Source organism: Euphorbia lathyris, chromosome 2 (assembly GCF_963576675.1).
Source record: "Euphorbia lathyris chromosome 2, ddEupLath1.1, whole genome shotgun sequence".
NCBI classification, from domain to species: Eukaryota; Viridiplantae; Streptophyta; class Magnoliopsida; order Malpighiales; family Euphorbiaceae; genus Euphorbia; species Euphorbia lathyris.
The window spans coordinates 25,002,247-25,019,980 of record NC_088911.1 but is presented as its reverse complement, the minus strand read 5'-3'; the positions used below and the strand labels follow the sequence as shown (position 1 = coordinate 25,019,980).

The window sequence follows — 17,734 nt, the reverse complement described above, 5'->3', positions numbered from 1 at the left end:
TGGCTTCAGAGTCAGGAGGAGTAGTTGGGGTTCCAGGATGAGGTCCATGTGTGATGGGTTGAGAATATGGAACCAGGTTAGAAGAAGATACTATAGGGTTGGGATTAGAGAAATTACCTAGATACGGGCCGAGTAGAGATGGTAGTTGACACGATGTGCTTACCCCTGAGTTGTTAGATGAAGGTGATGATGCAGTGATTGTTGATGCATGAAAGACTTCTTCATTGTGCTGCACAAACTTGCAGATGTATATGCGTCCGGTGGCATATTCAAGACAGATATCCCCGGAATGATTTTCTGATGGACCAAGGTAGACACATAGCTTGGAGCGAAAATCAAATTTGTGCTGATTGTATGGACGAAGAAGGGGATAAATACCACTGCCAAAAATGCGTAAGGCCTTATAGGCAGGTTGTTTCTTGTAGAACAAGAAATAGGGTGACTTGTTGTTTAGGATTTTGGTGGGTAAGTAGTTAATTAGCCTAATGCTGTGTATCATGGCATAGTTCCAAAATTTTGAAGGTAAAGATGCATTGGCTAGCAAAATGAGGCAAGTGTCAACGACATGTCTAATTTTCCTCTCAGCTATACCGTTTTGTGCATGAGTGTGAGGGCATGCAATCTTGTGTATAATGCCATGTCGTTTGAAAAAAGGTTGTAGTTTTTGAAACTCCCCCCCAAGATCAGAGTAAATGTTCTTAACCCTTGCACTATACTGATTAGAGATCATGGCATAAAAATCACAGAAGGTTGAAAAGACATCACTCTTATTCTTTAAACAAAAAACCCATCCAAATCTGGTGAATTCATCAATGATTATTAAAAAATAACGGTGGCCAAGACAAGACGCAACTGGAGCTGGCCCCCAAACATCCAGATGTAAGTTTTCAAAAGTAAATGTGCTAGAGCGACTAATAGATGGTAAAGAGCTCCTAGCAAGCTTGCCTAATGGACAAAAAGAACATTTGCTAACTGGTTTTGAAGAGGATAGATTGTTTCTTTTGAGAACTGAGCTGACTGTCTGATTCTGACAATGTCCAAGCCGTGCATGCCACCTTTCAAAAGACACCTTCTCTCCAACTAGCGCCTCCTTCAGGGTGGGTGTAAGCACATAGAGCCCATCTTTACTCGGGCCCCGTAACAGGATTTCCCCAGTTGTTTGGTCCTTCACAAGAAAATGGTTAGGCCAAAATTCAAAGAAACATGAGTTGTCACGGGTAAATTTTTGAACAGATAATAAAGATTTGGTAAGCTTGGGAACAAGTAGGGAATCATTAATTTTCAAATTATTGATATTTGAATTTCCAAAGTGAGAAATTTGCAAACCTTGACCATTGCCAAACTGAACTGTATCATATCCTGGATATGGCTGCATTTGATGAAGTTGAGTCGGATTTGCCGTCATGTGATTGGTTGCTCCTGTGTCTAGATACCACGACTGATTAGGACCCATGAATGGATTTGGTGGTTGTTGCCATGCCATGTGCGCTTGTGGTCCAGGATTGTAATGTGCTCTTGAATTGTTCTTTGGTCTTTTGCACTTGTCAGCCCAATGGCTTGGATCACCACAATTGTAGCACTTGCCACTTCTTCTCTTTTTTGGATTCTGCTTCTTTGCTTGATTTGTTTCCATGGTGGATACATTGGCCTCCCGATGTGCTAATACACCCTCGGGCTGAAGCAGAGTTGTCTTTCTGGTCGATTGAATCATGCCCTCAACTATCTTCAAGCTGTGCAAAATTTCTTGATAGTTGATGTTTGTACCGCGCTTAGTTACAAGATTCTGAACAGTGGAGCGATACTCTTCTACTAAACCTTTGTAAAGAACTGACGGTAGTAGATGTCGAGGATAAGGATTCCCTGAGGCAGCCAGATCATCAAGGATGGATTTCACTTTTTGCATATATGCCGTAACAAACATTCCTCCTTGCTCAAGTTCATGCAGTTCGACTCCCATCTGAAACTACTTGCTGCCTGTAATTAGCCCGTAGGCATCCTCTAAGGCTAGCCAAATATCATGTGAATATTTGAGATATGCAATCTCAGAAAACACCTCTTCGGTGATTGAATTTAGGAGCAAAGTCCTAACCACATTTTCTACATCATCCCATTGAATAAACGATGTATTTATGATTAAATCCGCAGCTGATGTCACAAAACTTGTTCTAGGAATAAATTTGGGTGGTGGTGGTGTTGAACTAAGAATGTGAGGAAGAAGATGATAGGTTTGAAGGGTAGATTCCATGGACATTCTCCATGCTTTGTAGTTGTTCGGGTTTAATTTGATGTTGATATTGATGTTTGTGGGTGGTTGTCTAGGTTGTTCAACATGAGTGGGTATAGGTTCTGGATGGACAGGATTGTTTGTATTATGAGGGATGGATGAAGAAATAACATTATGTCTAACATTGGTTGACGGTACATCAACAGTGTTATGAAAAGAATTTGAGAAGAAAGATGGTGAGGGATCATGAGATAATTGAGTATTGTAACAAAATGGTGAAGTCTGAGATTCAGAAATAACCTGATGTGTGTTACTGGCTTCAGCCGCCTGATATGCTGCTAGGGCAGCAAGAACTGATGGAGAAAATAGAGTTGGAGGAGTCGAGGATTGTTGAGTCTGTGTAGGCAGAACGGCCGCCTGATATGCCGTAATGGCGGCTAGCACCGCCGCGTGTGCGTCAGACTGTGTCGGTGGTGTTGGCTTTGCAGTTTGCATAGGAGCTGCGGAAGGAAGACGGGTCGCGGGTTGGACCGGCGCTGCTGTTGTCGTTGGGTGTGCAAGGGGCGGGCGGGCGCTGGCCGCTTGGAACGCGAGAAGCGTAGCTTCAACTTCCGGGGCCAGCGAGTTCGCCGCGGCTGTTGCGTTTTGCGCAACCTTCACAGGCACCCCCCAAGCCATGGTCGTCGGAGGTGCCGTAGCGGGCGCACGGGCGCACGGGCGCTGGCCGTCTGAAAAGCATGGAGCGCCGCCTGAACTTCCGGGGATAGCAGATTCGCCGCGCCTGTTGCGGTTGAATTTTGCGCAACCTGCGCCGATGGACCCGCAGCCGCAGACGTCGAAGGTCCCGCGGTGGGCGCACGGGCGCTGGCCGCCAGATACGCGTGGAGCGCATCGCGGACATCCGCCGGAAAGAAGTCGCCCACCATCTTCTCTGGTGGCAGAACTGTTGCGGTAGGAGCAGCGGCGGTGGTGGCTAGGAATTCCGATTCTCCAGTAACAAACGGTGAGGTGAATCTCCAACCCGACGATGCAAACGACCCTCCGAGGGTGTCGTTCGTGTTTTGAGCAGCCGCGGGATCAGAAGCCGCGGTTGGTGCGATGGAGACGGCCGCGACGCCGGCGGCGGCGGCGGCAGTGGCTTTTGCGGCGATGGAAGCTTTGTATTGGGAATAGGTTGGGGATTGAGGATGATCAGAAGATTCGGAAGATGCGGAAGTTGATACTACTGATACCATGTTGAATGAATGATTTGATAAAGATAGGAATATGGAGATAGACAGATAAGTAATAGGCACAATAATGGTTTGAATCAGCTTAATGATTCTGGCTCAGAGGCCTTGTATTTATAGTGAGCCAATAATAGTTTGTATAGGAATACAATACATAAGTATAGTCGTATTGAAACTCTACCTAGCTAGGAATATAGACAGAGTGAAACTCTAACTAGATAGGAATCTATTTACAGAGATAATTAGAATATTATCTCTAACATTAATGTCCCTATCTTTTGCCAATATTAACCTTATAGTTCTTTTATCTATTTTTTTAGATTTTAAACCGAACATATCTCAGCTTTTAAGACAACCACAGTATAATACAAGTTGATCATGTTACACTGTTATTTGATATATATCTGTTTATGCTAAAATATAACGATTACGAATCTAAAAAAACTAGACAAAAGGACCAAAGAGTTAATATTGGCAAACTTTAGGGACCTTATAATGTGTTTTTCAAAATATGGGGACTAAACAGTGTGTTAGGTAAAAAGTAAGGGACTAATAAATTATTTACCCTTATTATATTTAAACATGTTTGAATAATATAACCATTAAACAATTTTTTAGTAGTTCAATTTTATTTTCGTTATTAATTCTATTATTACATCTAATTTGATGACCATATTTCCTACTAGAAACTGATATATAAAAGGGTGCTGAATCATTATTATATTTAAACACGTTCGAAATTGGTGTAATTTTTGAAACCATTGAGTTAATATTTTATAATGGTTTCAACCAATTTCAATCATTTTCATACACTTTGAAGCATTTTGAGTATACGTTTAATATAATTTTTAGTCACCGTCACATAATACATGTTATTTATTTTTTGGGGGTTATGTTTCCACCAATTTCAACCGCACATAACATTACGGGTACCCAAAAAGCATGAAAGTTTACACAAAATCTAGAAATTGTGAAAACAATTGTTTCATGTCTTTCACATCCATATTTTTTTCTTTATTTAATTATATCAAACATTTGATAAATTTGCTTATTTTTTATTATTTTTGTTCTACCACTTTTGCCCACTTTAAATAACTTTTTTACCGTTTTACTTAATTTCAATCGCTTATAATATTATATGTACCCAAAAGCATAGATAGTAAAAGAAAATCTAGAAAGCAAACCACTTAAGGGTGCTAAAATGGTTAGGCTATTTTCATTAAGCTTGTATAGAGAATAAATAGGTCATTTACAAAGCTTTTTCCCCATTTGAGATTCATGCCAATGGCCTTAGCCAACCAAGAAGCTCAATAGAGCAACATATGGTTTGTAAATTTCATTGATGGCACTTCAACTCAAGCCCTTTTCGACTTCATCTCATTGCACAAGTGAAATTTACCCTATAAAGCCTATAAATATATGGATAGACTCGGCGGTAGATGAAGCTATTCGAGACAAAACTTGATGACAAATTGCTTAATGTACGTATCAAGTGCAAGTTTATGGCTCTTAATATCATCCAATTGCATATGCATAAAATAATGGTTTAATAGGTATCCAGCCCTCTAAACTTGTAACTCTTTTTCACTTGGCCCCCTCAACTTAGGGGACAACCTCTCAACCCCCTTAACTCTCCAAAATATCACATACAACCCCTTAAACTTGTAACTTTTTTTCACCTGGCCCCCTCAACTCAAGGGACAACCTCTCAACCCCATTAACTCTCCAAAAACATCACATACAGCCCCTTACACCCCTATATCCGGTCAAAATATTGATCCGTGTAGAAAACGCGCTGGACTGTTGACCACACCAATGCCACGTGTCATTTTTTTCTTAAATTTTTCCATGTAAATCCAGTAAATTACCCTATAATTTGGACATCCGTAGAGTCTTCTTCCTTGATTTGCAGGTTCCCACGAAACCTTAAGTACAACATATTCACCACAAAAACATGATTCATGAGTACCCACCATGAAATCGGTTTCAAGAACAACACAAGCCCTAACCTAATTGACAAAAAAAAAATTATCTCAGAAGAAGAAGAAGAAGAAGAAGAAGAAGAAGGAGGTAGATGACGAATGAAGGAGATGAATACTTACTGTTGAACTTTGATAACTTGCCGGATTTGATTTGATGATCCTCGTCGTAGTTACCTGCAAAACAAAACCGGAGACAGGATCTCCGGGAAAACTCTCCGACGATCAAGTCAGTTTTATGTGGAATTCTAGTAGATTGATAATCGTATTGAGGAAAAATGTGAACTTACCCCTCCCTTGGCTTTCTTATTTCTTTTATAAGTCTTTCTAGATAACCGCCGAGGGCGGTTACTCTTTCTGTGCCACGTCCTCCACGTAGTCACAAACGTGGTCCCGTTTCTCTGAGTGGGTGGTTTAGTGCCTTGTTGGGATTTCGGGGCGGTTAGCCCTTTCCCTTATTAGGAGCCCATTTAATCTTGAACCGTGGGCTTAAGTTTAGGATGGGCCCGTGCTTATGATTCAGCTCAGTTGGTTTCACGAATCATCACATGCCTCCCCTCTAGTTTAGCAAGAGCCCTTTAGGGTCTTTTCATATGTCTTAGACAACTCTCCATCTTCATCTGGGTATTCAAAATTCGAAAGTAGTTCGTTCGTTTTCTGTCATTTCCTCTCCAGCATCAACCCTTTTGCGTTCGTTCTTCTCTGCATTCTTTCTCACATGTAAGTTTCCCTTGCTGTAACTCGTAACTCGTTCAACCATTTTTTCTTTTATTTCTGTCTGTTTCCTTCACCAATATGTCGAACCCTGAACTTGATTTCGCACCCTTCGACGAAAATTACGATCGCGAGGTGTCTCACGAGGTTGATGAGATGGTTGATGAAGCTTCAACTAGCTCTCCTAGGTTCGATTCTCATCCTGCCGATTTTCTCCATCTGGCGAATACGACTGATGAGGGCCTAGGTTTCGACCCCAAGAAGTTGATTCCACCCCCTATCCCCACTCCCCGTTTATTACCGAAGAAGGATAGGTCAGGAAGCCTAGTTTGCCGCGAGACGATTGACGACTTGCGGGAGAAGTATCCTTGGCTTCAAGGCCTGGAAACAAGCATTCCCGGGGAAAATAGAGGACCCGGCGACTTCCCGAAGGGGTATTTTACCATTTTTGTCGCTCAAATTATATGCGGTTTCACGTATCCGCTGGCAGATGAGATTGCTTCCATCCTTGGAGGTTATGGAATCGCACCCGGGCAACTGCACCCCAATGGATGGGCCGACTTGACTCTGGACAAGTTTTTGGCGGATTGTCTAGAGGTTCCCTTCTCGCTCAAGATTTTCTACAAGCTTCATCATTTCAAAAGTTCGGGGGAGTATTTTACTTTCATCCGACAGAGCGATTACTACGGCTTTGATGAGAAGTCGAACAAAATCCGCGAGTGGGACAGGTCTTATTTCTTCATCAAGTTCCATGAAGGGAATCCGAACTTTCTTCGTTGCTGGGGCCGACCTAATGTAAAGAGTTTGAACTTTGGTTATCCAAGCAAGGAAGAATCCGCTATTGTAAAATTCTTGAAGAGTACTCCTCCTTTTGTATGGACATATGATCAGGCATTCCATATGCTAAGGAGCCGAGTAGCGATTGCCTACCGCGAGGAAGATCGCGTTGTTTATATCCCTTATCGCGTTTTCGTACAAGGTACTATTAGCTTATTTCCTAGTTGATGATTTCTCTTAACCCTTTGCAGGGGCGACCCTTTATCTCAACTCGCTGAAAATCGAGAAGCGAAAGCCTTGGCGAGGAGGAAGAGGCGATTGGCGGGAACAACTTCTGTTGCAGGGCGAATTCTCCTGTGGGGGCGACTCCTTCTGTTGAGGCGGCTTCCCCCACAATTGCTTCCATTTCACAAGGCCCTGCTTCTGCTTCTGAGGACCTTCCCTTAAATAGGAAGCGGAAGAGTAATGCGGATACGGAGTCTTCTCGCCCAGGAAGAAAAATACCTCCGTATCCTTGACTGTTGGTGGTACACCCATATCCACCCCATCCAAAGAAAAGGGCAGTACTCCATTTCACGAGGTATCATGATTTACTCACTCTTTTTGTGTTGTTTATTTTCCTTTATCAGTTATTTGCTGTTCTCCTGATCCCTCTCCTTATGTATTCGCAGCCAATTCCTGACATTAGCGGGTGGTGGACTAGGACCTTTGGTAAAGCCGTGAGCTTTTCCTGTAAGGACATTGTTTCTTCCATATGCAATGTCCTTGGGCGACTCCCCTCTGCTTCTCGCGTGCGCGAACAAGTGCCGCTTCCAACTGCCATGGAGGGGATTGAGAAGCGTGCTATAGAGGTATATTGCTTTCTACTCATGTTCCATCCCTCAAATGCATGTCTCCATTCTCTCTTTTTATTCACGTATCGTCCTATATGCAGATTATCAATTTCGCGGAGGGTGCCCTCTGCAGGGATGCTGAACGAGCTAGAGAGCTGGAAAGCCCTGGCACTGAATTGGCGACTCAGAAGTCGCTTTTTGATGATGTCCAAGGCAAAGTAAAGGTCCTTGAAGGTGCTTGTCAGAAGGCCATCAGCGAGAAGGAGGAAGCTCTCAAATCCCTCCAGGCTAAGTCCGATGAGCTTCAGAAGGCCATTGATGATCTGAATTCGTCCAAGGAAGCTTTGGAGATGCAAAAGAGGAGGGCCGAGGAGATCACAGCTGAAGATGGTGCTCGCATCTATTGGTATGGAGAGCGGATTCATGCGGCTTATGAGCATGGACATCCAGATCGTGTACTTAATCGCCCCAAGGTTCCCATTCCTGAAAAGGATTTAGCTGAAAAATGGGACAAGTTGGAGGCCGAGGATGCCGATATGGATGAGGTACTTCTCCTAGATTGGCAGAGTTTTCATGACTCTCCAATTAGCCGTGAGATCCCAAATCAGAACGTAGAAGAAGGGGCACCACAAGATGTTTCTCACGTTGAACAGGAGGTACCTCGCTCTGATGCGGTTACTGATCTGATTGTTGGGGATTCGCTTGAAGCAGATCACCCCACTGGAGAAGATGAAGGAGCCGCTGAAGGCGAAGGGGGCAATAGAGGCGAAGGAGAAGAAACTGTAGTATAATTTTATTTATATCCGAACTGTTGTATGTAACAAACTGCAAGTATATATATCAACCGAGCGACTTTGCCGCCACTTTTCATATATGTGCAATTGCTGTTTTATTCTTCGTCGCTTTAATGCCGGTTATTTTCGTATGCGACCCTTGCCTTTTGCCGACTTCATACTTGTAATTTTTCGTAGTTAGTTTTGTTTTCGTTAGGGTGGCCAGACCCTTTTTGCAATTTTTTGAGTACTCATTTATTCGCTTAATTTTATGCCTTATAATTTTTCAAATAATCATAAGGTTAACCATAAGGTTTTGCGAATGATGCGTAATCATGCATCCGCCTTTCTTTTGTAGGCAACACATTTATGTGTTTAAGGTTAACCATAAGGTTTTACGAATGATGCGTAATCATGCATCCGCCTTTCTTTTGTAGGCAACACACTTATGTGTTTGTATTATCAGTTTGAAAAGGACATGCATTCAGCCGTAGCATACTGAATAATTGTAACCAATGAACATCTTTATTGATAAAGAAAAAAGACTTCTTGTTACATGGGTACATAAACTGTGTGGGATCAAAGCCTCATTAAAACCTTTTATCAGAAAACCCAGTGGGAAAAAACTCATAAAAGGAAAAAGAGTACTCGTCATTTCCCTGAACTACTCGGACTGTTTATATAGGCGTAGATTCTCTAGATTCCAGGTGCGCGGGAGCTTTTTGCCGCTCATTTCTTCTATTTCAAAAGTTGATGGTCCCAACTTCTTGGATACCCTGTAAGGTCCGATCCAGTTGACGCCTAATTTTCCTTTGCCTTCTCTGGACTGTATTTTATATGCTTTTTTCAAGACCAAGTCGCTCTCATTGATTATCACCTTTCGCACCCTTCTGTCATGATACTTCTTGATTCTATTGCGATATACTGCCATTCGCATGTAAGCTTTTTCTCTTCGTTCTTCAACAGAATCCAATGCATCTCTAATGTTGATAGGATTTTGGGTGTCACAGTAATAAATTACCCGATCTGTAGGCGAATGGATTTCAACAGGTAGGACTGCTTCGGCTCCATAAACCAGCGAGAAAGGTGTTTCGCCTGTTGCTGCCTTTACAGAAGTTCTGTATGCCCATATCATATGAGGTATCTCATCCGCCCAACCTGTTTTCTTATCACCTAGTCGCTTCTTGATTCCCTGAATCATGGCCCTGTTGGTAACCTCTGTCATACCATTCGATTGGGGATGATTTACGGAGGAAAAATGATTCTTGATCCCCATGCTTTTGCAATATGCTTTGAATTTGACACAGTTGAACTCGGTACCTTTGTCGGTTATAAGCGTTTGTGGGATTCCAAATCGCATGATAATGTTCTCTCGTAAGAACTCGATCATTCGCTCAGGTGTTTGAGCGGTTACTGCCTCTGCTTCTACCCATTTGCTGAAGTGGTCAACTGTGACTACCAAGTACTTCCTCTTCCTTGTTGTTTCTGGGAATGGCCCCACTATATCAATCCCCCATGTTGCGAATGGCCACGCCGTCATTATAGTTACTTGTTCAGCTCCTGGGACATGCTTTTCATTAGCATGGATTTGACAGCTGTGACATTCCGCTACCATTTTCTGGGAATCTTCCACCACCTTCGGCCAATAATATCCCATCAACTTGACTTTTCTTGCCAACGCCGCGGATGCTTCATGCGCGCCACAAATTCCTTCATGGAGTTCTCTCAGCACGTAATCTCCTTCATTGCGGCTAATACATTTTAACCATGGACATGTATATGACTTCCTGTATAAAGTCCCATCCCGAATTGAGTATCTCGCTGACTGCCCGATTAGCTTTCTAGCTAAACTTTTATCAACCGGCAAATCTCCGTGTTCCAGATATTGGCGGATGGGCATCCGCCAATCTTCATCATCTTCTAGCTCTTCGATGACCATAATCTAATCGGCTTCGAATGCTGGTGACGACCTTATTTCCAAATTACATGCTTTTTGACTCCATGGGTCTCTACTCGCCGCTGCTTTTGCCAACTCATCAGCCTTTGTGTTCTGGCCTCTTGGAACATGCACCATCTCCCAGACGATTCCTTTATGTGTTAACTCCTGCGTCAATCTACCGACAACCTGATGGTATTTGACCAGATCTTCCTGTTTCACCAGATAATTTTTTGTGATCTAATTTATCATGAGTTTAGAGTCGCTGTAGATTACCACTCTTTCTGGCATAAGTTCGTTAAGCAACTTCAATCCGCATATCATTGCTTCATATTCCGCGGCATTGTTGGTAGTTTTGAATGTTAACTTTGCCGCATAGTACAGGCGAATAACATCCGGACCCTTGATGACGACTCCCAGTCTAGCTCCATTTGTGGATAATGCCCCATCTGTGAACATACTTCATTCTTCTTTTTGTGCTTTTGGACATTCGTCTTCATCCCACGTGAACTCATTCACGAAATCGGCAAGTACTTGACTTTTCAGAGCTAGTCTTCCTTCGTAACGAATATCGAACTCTCCCAAGCGAATTGACCATTCCATCAATCTCCCGGATGCGTCAGGTTTCTGCAGTACTTTTCGCATTGGAATTCCAGTTCTCACAATGATAGTATGCGCCTGGAAGTATGGCTTCAACCTAGCCGCCGTGGTTATCACCGCGAGGGCCATTTTATCTAACCTCGAATATCGAAGTTCTGCATCCTTTAAGACTTTACTCATGTAGTACACCGGATATTGTTACCCTTCTTCTTCCCGCACCATTACAGTGCATATCGTCGTGCTGGTGACGGATACATAAAGAAATAAATCTTCTCCATCCTCTGGCCTTCTCATTAAGGGCGGATAACATAGTAATCGCTTTATTCCCTCGAATGCCTCTTGACACTCTGGCGTCCACTCAAAGGACTTAGATTTTTTGATGGCATTGTAGAAAGGTAGACATCTTCTAGCCGAGCATGATACGAACCGCCCTAATGCCACCAACCGCCCATTGAGTTGCTGTACTTCTCTTATGTTCCTTGGAGTCTTCATCTCCATCACTGCTTTAACCTTCTCGGGATTCGCCTCAACTCCTTTTCCACTAACAATGAAACCCAGGAACTTCCCTGCTCTCGCTCCAAACGTGCATTTCTCCGGGTTCAATTTGAGGCCATATTTGATCAGCACTTCCAGGATTTCTTTAATATCCTGCGGGTGGTCTTGCATCTTCTTGCTTTTAATGATCATGTCATCTACATAGATCGAGAAGTTCTCGTCTGATTTGTCTGAAAATATTTTGTTCATCATCCGTTGATAGGTTGCTCCCGCATTTTTCAGTCCAAAGGGCATCACCTTGAAGCAATAAGTTGCCTGATGAGTTATGAATGACGTCTTGATCTCATCCTCCTTCTCCATTGGTATTTGGTGGTAACTGGATTTCACATCAGTGAATGATAAAGCTTCAAATCCCGCAGTCCCATCTACCAATATATCAATGTTAGGTAGCGGATACATATCCTTCGGACAAGCTTTATTCAAATCTTTGAAGTCTACGCACATTCTGTACGTTCCATTCGGCTTTTTGACTAGCACCACATTGGCTAGCCATTCCGGATAAGTGACCTCTCGAATTGCATCTGATTTTAGCAAATCCGCCACTGCTTTTTCAATCGCCTTCTGCCGCTCTGGAGCATGTCCTCTCTTTTTCTATCGCACTGGGGTTGCACTTTTGTCCACATTCAAACGATGTGTTGCTATTTCTGGACTTATCCCCTTCAGCACTTCATCAGGAGCGGCGAATGCCGACTCGCATTGGATCAACACCTCGGTAATGGCTTTCTTCGTTTCCTCTGGAAGTCCTGCCGCTATCCTTACTTTCTTGTCATTTGAAATGGCGATTAGTTCTGTTTCTCCTTACGCTTCAGCCGGCAACTTCTCATCAACTTTATCTTCTTCATCTGGCTTTGTTTTAAGTGACAATGTATAAGCTTGTTGAGATATAAGTTGATTACCCTCAATAATGACTCGCCCTTGGTGTGTTGGCAAATGCAATGTCAAATGCTTCATTGAAATGAGCGACTCCGTTTCCGACAGGAACGGACGCCCCAGAATTATATTATAGGCCAATGGGAGATCAACAATTGCGAATTCTAGATCACCTCTCCATTTTAGATTCTTATCGCCCATTTCTGTCTCCAACACCACCTGACCACTTGTTTGAGATGATTGACCTCCAAAACCAGTTACATCCATAAACGTATGTTCTACTCGCTCGTCGTTAATTCCCAACTGGTTGAATGCAGTTCGAGTAATAACATTGCAAGAACTGCCTGTATCAATAAGGACCCGCTTGACGTCCCATCCTTCAATGGCCACCGTAATCACCAACGCATCCGTATGCGGCTCCGTGATTCGCGCAAATGAATAATTGAGGGCATCCCCCCTACTCGTGTTGCTTTTTCGCTGTTCACGGCGAGCCCTTTTCGTTGGAGGCTCATAGATCCCGCCTGCTATTACGTTAATCACTCCTTTTTTCTGCTTCTTTTCTGGTCTTGCTTCTATCTCACGTGGGAGTGTTGCTTTTTCATCAATCGTTTCTTTTCTAACGAATTGACTCAGTTTTCCTCTCTCAATCAGCTTTTCAATCTCCCTCTTCAATTCGTAGCAATCATTCGTGTCATGGCCGTTCAATCTGTGGAACCTGCAGTATTTGTTAGGATATCTCCCCAAACTAGTTCGACCTTTCGCCTCAGGAAACTGCACATCCTTCTTCAGGGGATTTTTTTCAATCCAAAGTAACACCTCATGGCGAGTCGTGTTCAATGGTGTTTGATATCCCCCCCTTGAAAGGAGCGATCGCCTTTCCGAACAAAATTACCCTTAGATTGGGTTTGATTTTGATGGCGCCGATTGTCCGAAGTGGATCTAGCCGCATCCCTTTCTCGCCGGGTCTGAGCTTTATGTTCCCTGTTAACATCATCCACTTCCATGAATTCCTTTGCTATCTTCATGAGTTCGGCCACTGTGCGTGGCTTGTTGCGGATGATTTCCTCCCGCATGCTCCAATCTGTGGTTCCATCCGCCATTATGTTGTGAATGCTCACGATATCTGGGTTCTGCAACCGCACCAGAATATCATTGAATGCTACAACAAATTCCCTTAGGGAATTATAATTTCTCTGTTTGATCTCTTTCAGCTGCCTATCCGTCACATCTGCCGCTTTACAGCCCACGAACTTTGCACAGAAATCACGACTGTACTGAGTCCAGTTGTGAATGGATTCGGTTGGTAGAGATCGGAACCAATTGGATGCTGCTCCACCCAAAGTGGTCGAGAACAATCGACAAATTATGCTTTCGCTTGCTCCTGCAACATCCATTAACTCTCTATAGTTCCTGACATGCGCCTCAGGGTCAGAATTTGGATCCCCATAGTATTTAGGTATCGCCGGTGCTTTTATTATGTGATCTGGAATAAATTCCCGCAACGATGGGGCAAAAGGCGAATCACTCTGCACCACTGCTCTCGCCCTAGGGGTGTACCCCATTCGCTCCATCATGTTTCTCAGTTGATCTTCCAATTCAGTATTGGGTTCCCGCCGAACTTCTTCCATCCGCTGCTGGTGAATTCTGGGTGATATCCACCTGTCATACTGTGTCGACACTTGTTCTCGCTGTGGGTCTAACCGCTGTCCAATTATAGGATCAAAATTCCAAGTGTGCTCCCGCCCAGACACATTCGCTCCAGATGTCATCAACTCTGAATGTCTGTGGACAAAGGGCTCCGTTTGTTGTAGCGGAAAAATTCCTTGCATTCCTGACATCGGTTGGGATGTTTGCCAGGTCGGATGGACCGTCATATTAGGATCTTGGTGCGAGTAGTTGCCTGGATGGCTATGTGGTGTCATGCGACTACTCTGACCCACCCGATTTGTCTCTCGAGATGACTGCGGAAGCGTAGATACGACAGGAATAGTTGATGGTTGTGTCGAAGTGACAACGGGTTCTTGTGGGGCAGCTGCTACAACGGTATTGTGATATGCGATTGCAGTTAATAAACTAATCATTCGATCTCCAGCCGCTTGGCTCATATTCGTAGCCAAGACCTGTCCTGCCATTTGCACAAACTCACTATTCGACATCTCCATCTCAGTTTGCACTTGGACCTCCAATAATGGACTCAACTGTCCTGAAGGATTCGTCGAGCTGGGTATCACAGGCTGTGTACTCGCAGGCTGCGAACTCACAGTCCGTGGACCTCTTGAGTTCATACTAGTTGATCTGGTTGTAACTCCGGTTGTTCGTGATGGCTCTGACATGTTCTTGGTGTACCTTTAACCAGCTGTTGGTAAAAAAGGTCCACCTTCACCGCACCAATGATAACTTGCCGGATTTGATTTGATGATCCTCGTCGTAGTTACCTGCAAAACAAAACCGGAGACAGGATCTCCGGGAAAACTCTTCGGCGATCAAGTCAGTTTTATGTGGAATTCTAGTAGATTGATAATCGTATTGAGGAAAAATGTGAACTTACCCCTCCCTTGGCTTTCTTATTTCTTTTATAAGTCTTTCTAGGTAACCGCCGAGGGCGGTTACTCTTTCTGTGCCACGTCCTCCACGTAGTCATAAACGTGGTCCCGTTTCTCTGAGTGGGTGGTTTAGTGCCTTGTTGGGATTTCGGGGCGGTTAGCCCTTTCCCTTATTAGGAGCCCATTTAATCTTGAACCGTGGGCTTAAGTTTGGGATGGGCCCGTGCTTATGATTCAGCTCAGTTGGTTTCACGAATCATCACACTTCAATCGGAGACCGATCGGAGACAGAAAAGAGGTGAATCGAAGGAATCAGAAAAGAGGAAGGGTTTCTGAGGAGAAAAACGATAGGGATTTAAGAAGAAAGAGGATATTTTTACCGTTTAAGTTTCTAAAGCCAACCTTCACGCGCTTTCTAATGAGTGCAATCCCAACTTATTCCATGTCAGAGCCACGTAGGCGTTAAGGGGCTATATATGATGTTTTTAGAGAGTTGAATGGGTTGAGAGGTTGTCCCCTAAGTTGAGGGGGTCAGGTGAAAAAAATTTGCAAGTTTAAGGGGTTGTATGTGATGTTTTTGAAGAGTTAAGAGGGTTGAGTGGTTGTCCCCTAAGTTGAGGGGGCCAGGTGAAAAAAGTTACAAGTTTAAAGGACTGTATGCCTGTTAAGCCTAAAATAAATAAATAAGTGTATGCTCAAGTTATGTAAAAGAATTATATACATACAAAAACAAAATGGTATACAATTCTGTTTTTGACTCGTATTCCAACTAAGTTAAGGATCAAAAATAGAATTTATGCAATAAAAAAATGATTTTGTTATTGTTTTTCTTTTTTCATTGTATACGATTGCGTTGATACTAGGTTAATTAGGAAGAATGTTAGAAAACTAATACAAATTGTACAATTGCTATGCCAGATCTTCATTATTAGTTTCCTACTCCTATCTTTTCAGGAAGATTTCTTCCCATTTCCCATCATTATACAATCAAACAATTAATTAGCACATTAATTAAAAACCAGTGTTACTAAAGCTTCACTTACTGTCAAATTTACATAAAAAAAAAATTCACGAAACAAAACCAGAAATGGAAGTAGTTTTAGTGGAATGAATTACCCAATGTTGCCCATCTGTTTCAATTTTAACCCCATGTATTTGAGCAAACAAATTTACTGCTCTCCTTACCCCTCTGTTATCCGCTGCGGTAAAATAATCATGCCCAAACATTACCCCACCCGGTTTTAAGATCCGATAAGCCCGGTTTATATCCGCCCAAGCCGAGTTAAAATCATGACCCGCGTCTATTTCAATCAAGTCACCAAACACTCCCCACTCGCACAGTTTCTCTAGAGCCGCCCCGGTTGAAAATGGTAGAGGTAAAACCGATTCAGTGGCATTCCAATACACAACGTTTTGCATAAACTGGTACAGCAACAAAACGTCACCGTTTATCATGTCCACGTACTTTATCCTGTCCCGAAACCCAGGCCACCCGCGAAAGTCGTCGACGCAGAGAATCTGAGTTTGGAGTCCGAGTTCGCGAGTCAATTTGGCCATATGAAGAGCAGAGGCGCCTAAGAAAGTTCCAACTTCGATGATCACCTTAGGCTTAACCCTTTGTATAAGATGTTCAAAAACGGCGCCGTATGATCCCCAACCCTTGACTCTTTTGGCGCGGAGGAGTTTGGCGACGTGCGCCGGTGGAAAATTATGGTACGGCGAAGTGCTATTGTAAATTCGATCGAGAATCGTTTGGCGGATATGTTCAGAGGGAATCGGGTCAATACACCGAGTCTTGACTCGGAAGTTGTCAATTAGTGTTGAGAAGTTATTGTCGAGTTTAGAGAATACGGTGGCTGCGGTGGTCGGCGCTGGAGATGGGGGAGGAGTTTGCAGGCGAAAAGATGAGGTCCATGAGGCTGATAGGTAGCCGATAGTGTAGCCTAATAAAGCAAGGATGACGTAGGTCGCCGGAGAAGGGGATAGCTTAAATAAGAATTTTGATTTCATGTTTAGTTTAGTTTGTTTGGAGAAGAAGAAGTTGATTAATAGAGCGGTGGACTGGTATTTAATTTGGATTTCATCAAAAGTCTAAACATGGATTAAGATTTAATAAATTGATATCCTTTTCTCATTTCCATTTTTTAAATATTAGTAATATTTTTTTATTTAATTGGATCAGGTGAATCTACTCATTCTTTTTTATTTTATTTTTTTGTCAAATCATTTTATTTGTAGGTGAAAGATCGAAATAATATTGTTAACTATGGTTCCATAATCTTAAATTAAGGAATTTATTTGACAATTAAGATGACAAACGCATATGAGACTTTAGCAGATGGGTATATAATATAGTTTTGGGGAATAATTCAATATATAATTTAAGGATAGAAAAATTGCAGTTTTTTTTGCACAACAATTAATCAAGGCTGATCCAATTTAGATTCCCACATTTTATTATAAATCCATATCCATTCACTAAAGTATTTGGGGCTATGGAAAAGGCAAATTCTTCAAGATTACGACTGTTTTTCCACTTTTTTCTAAAACAGCTTTCATTTTATTGTTTGACTTTTCTAAAACTGCCTAGATCATTCCTGAACCCAAACCTCTTGATCTTGTTTTCTTATGGTGCATTTGGTTACTTGAGAAATGAAATTATAAATTTATCTTACTAAATTATTAGCTTCATCCTCTCTCC

At 42.7% G+C, this 17,734-nt stretch overlaps 1 protein-coding gene across 1 annotated transcript; it reads right to left on the bottom strand.

Annotated features, from left to right (window-relative positions):
• Positions 1–15,938: 15,938 nt before the first annotated feature.
• On the bottom strand, positions 15,939–17,119 carry LOC136220251 (uncharacterized). Its single transcript, XM_066008051.1, has one exon. It carries the CDS (start codon positions 17,041–17,043, stop codon positions 16,102–16,104), a length of 942 nt encoding a protein of 313 aa, XP_065864123.1. The 5' UTR covers positions 17,044–17,119; the 3' UTR covers positions 15,939–16,101.
• Between the last annotated feature and the right edge of the window lie 615 nt (positions 17,120–17,734).

Excerpts from the sequence above, each read along its gene's own strand:
- LOC136220251 (XM_066008051.1), bottom strand. The coding sequence starts at position 17,043 with ATGAAATCAAAATTCTTATTTAAGCTATCCCCTTCTCCGGCGACCTAC.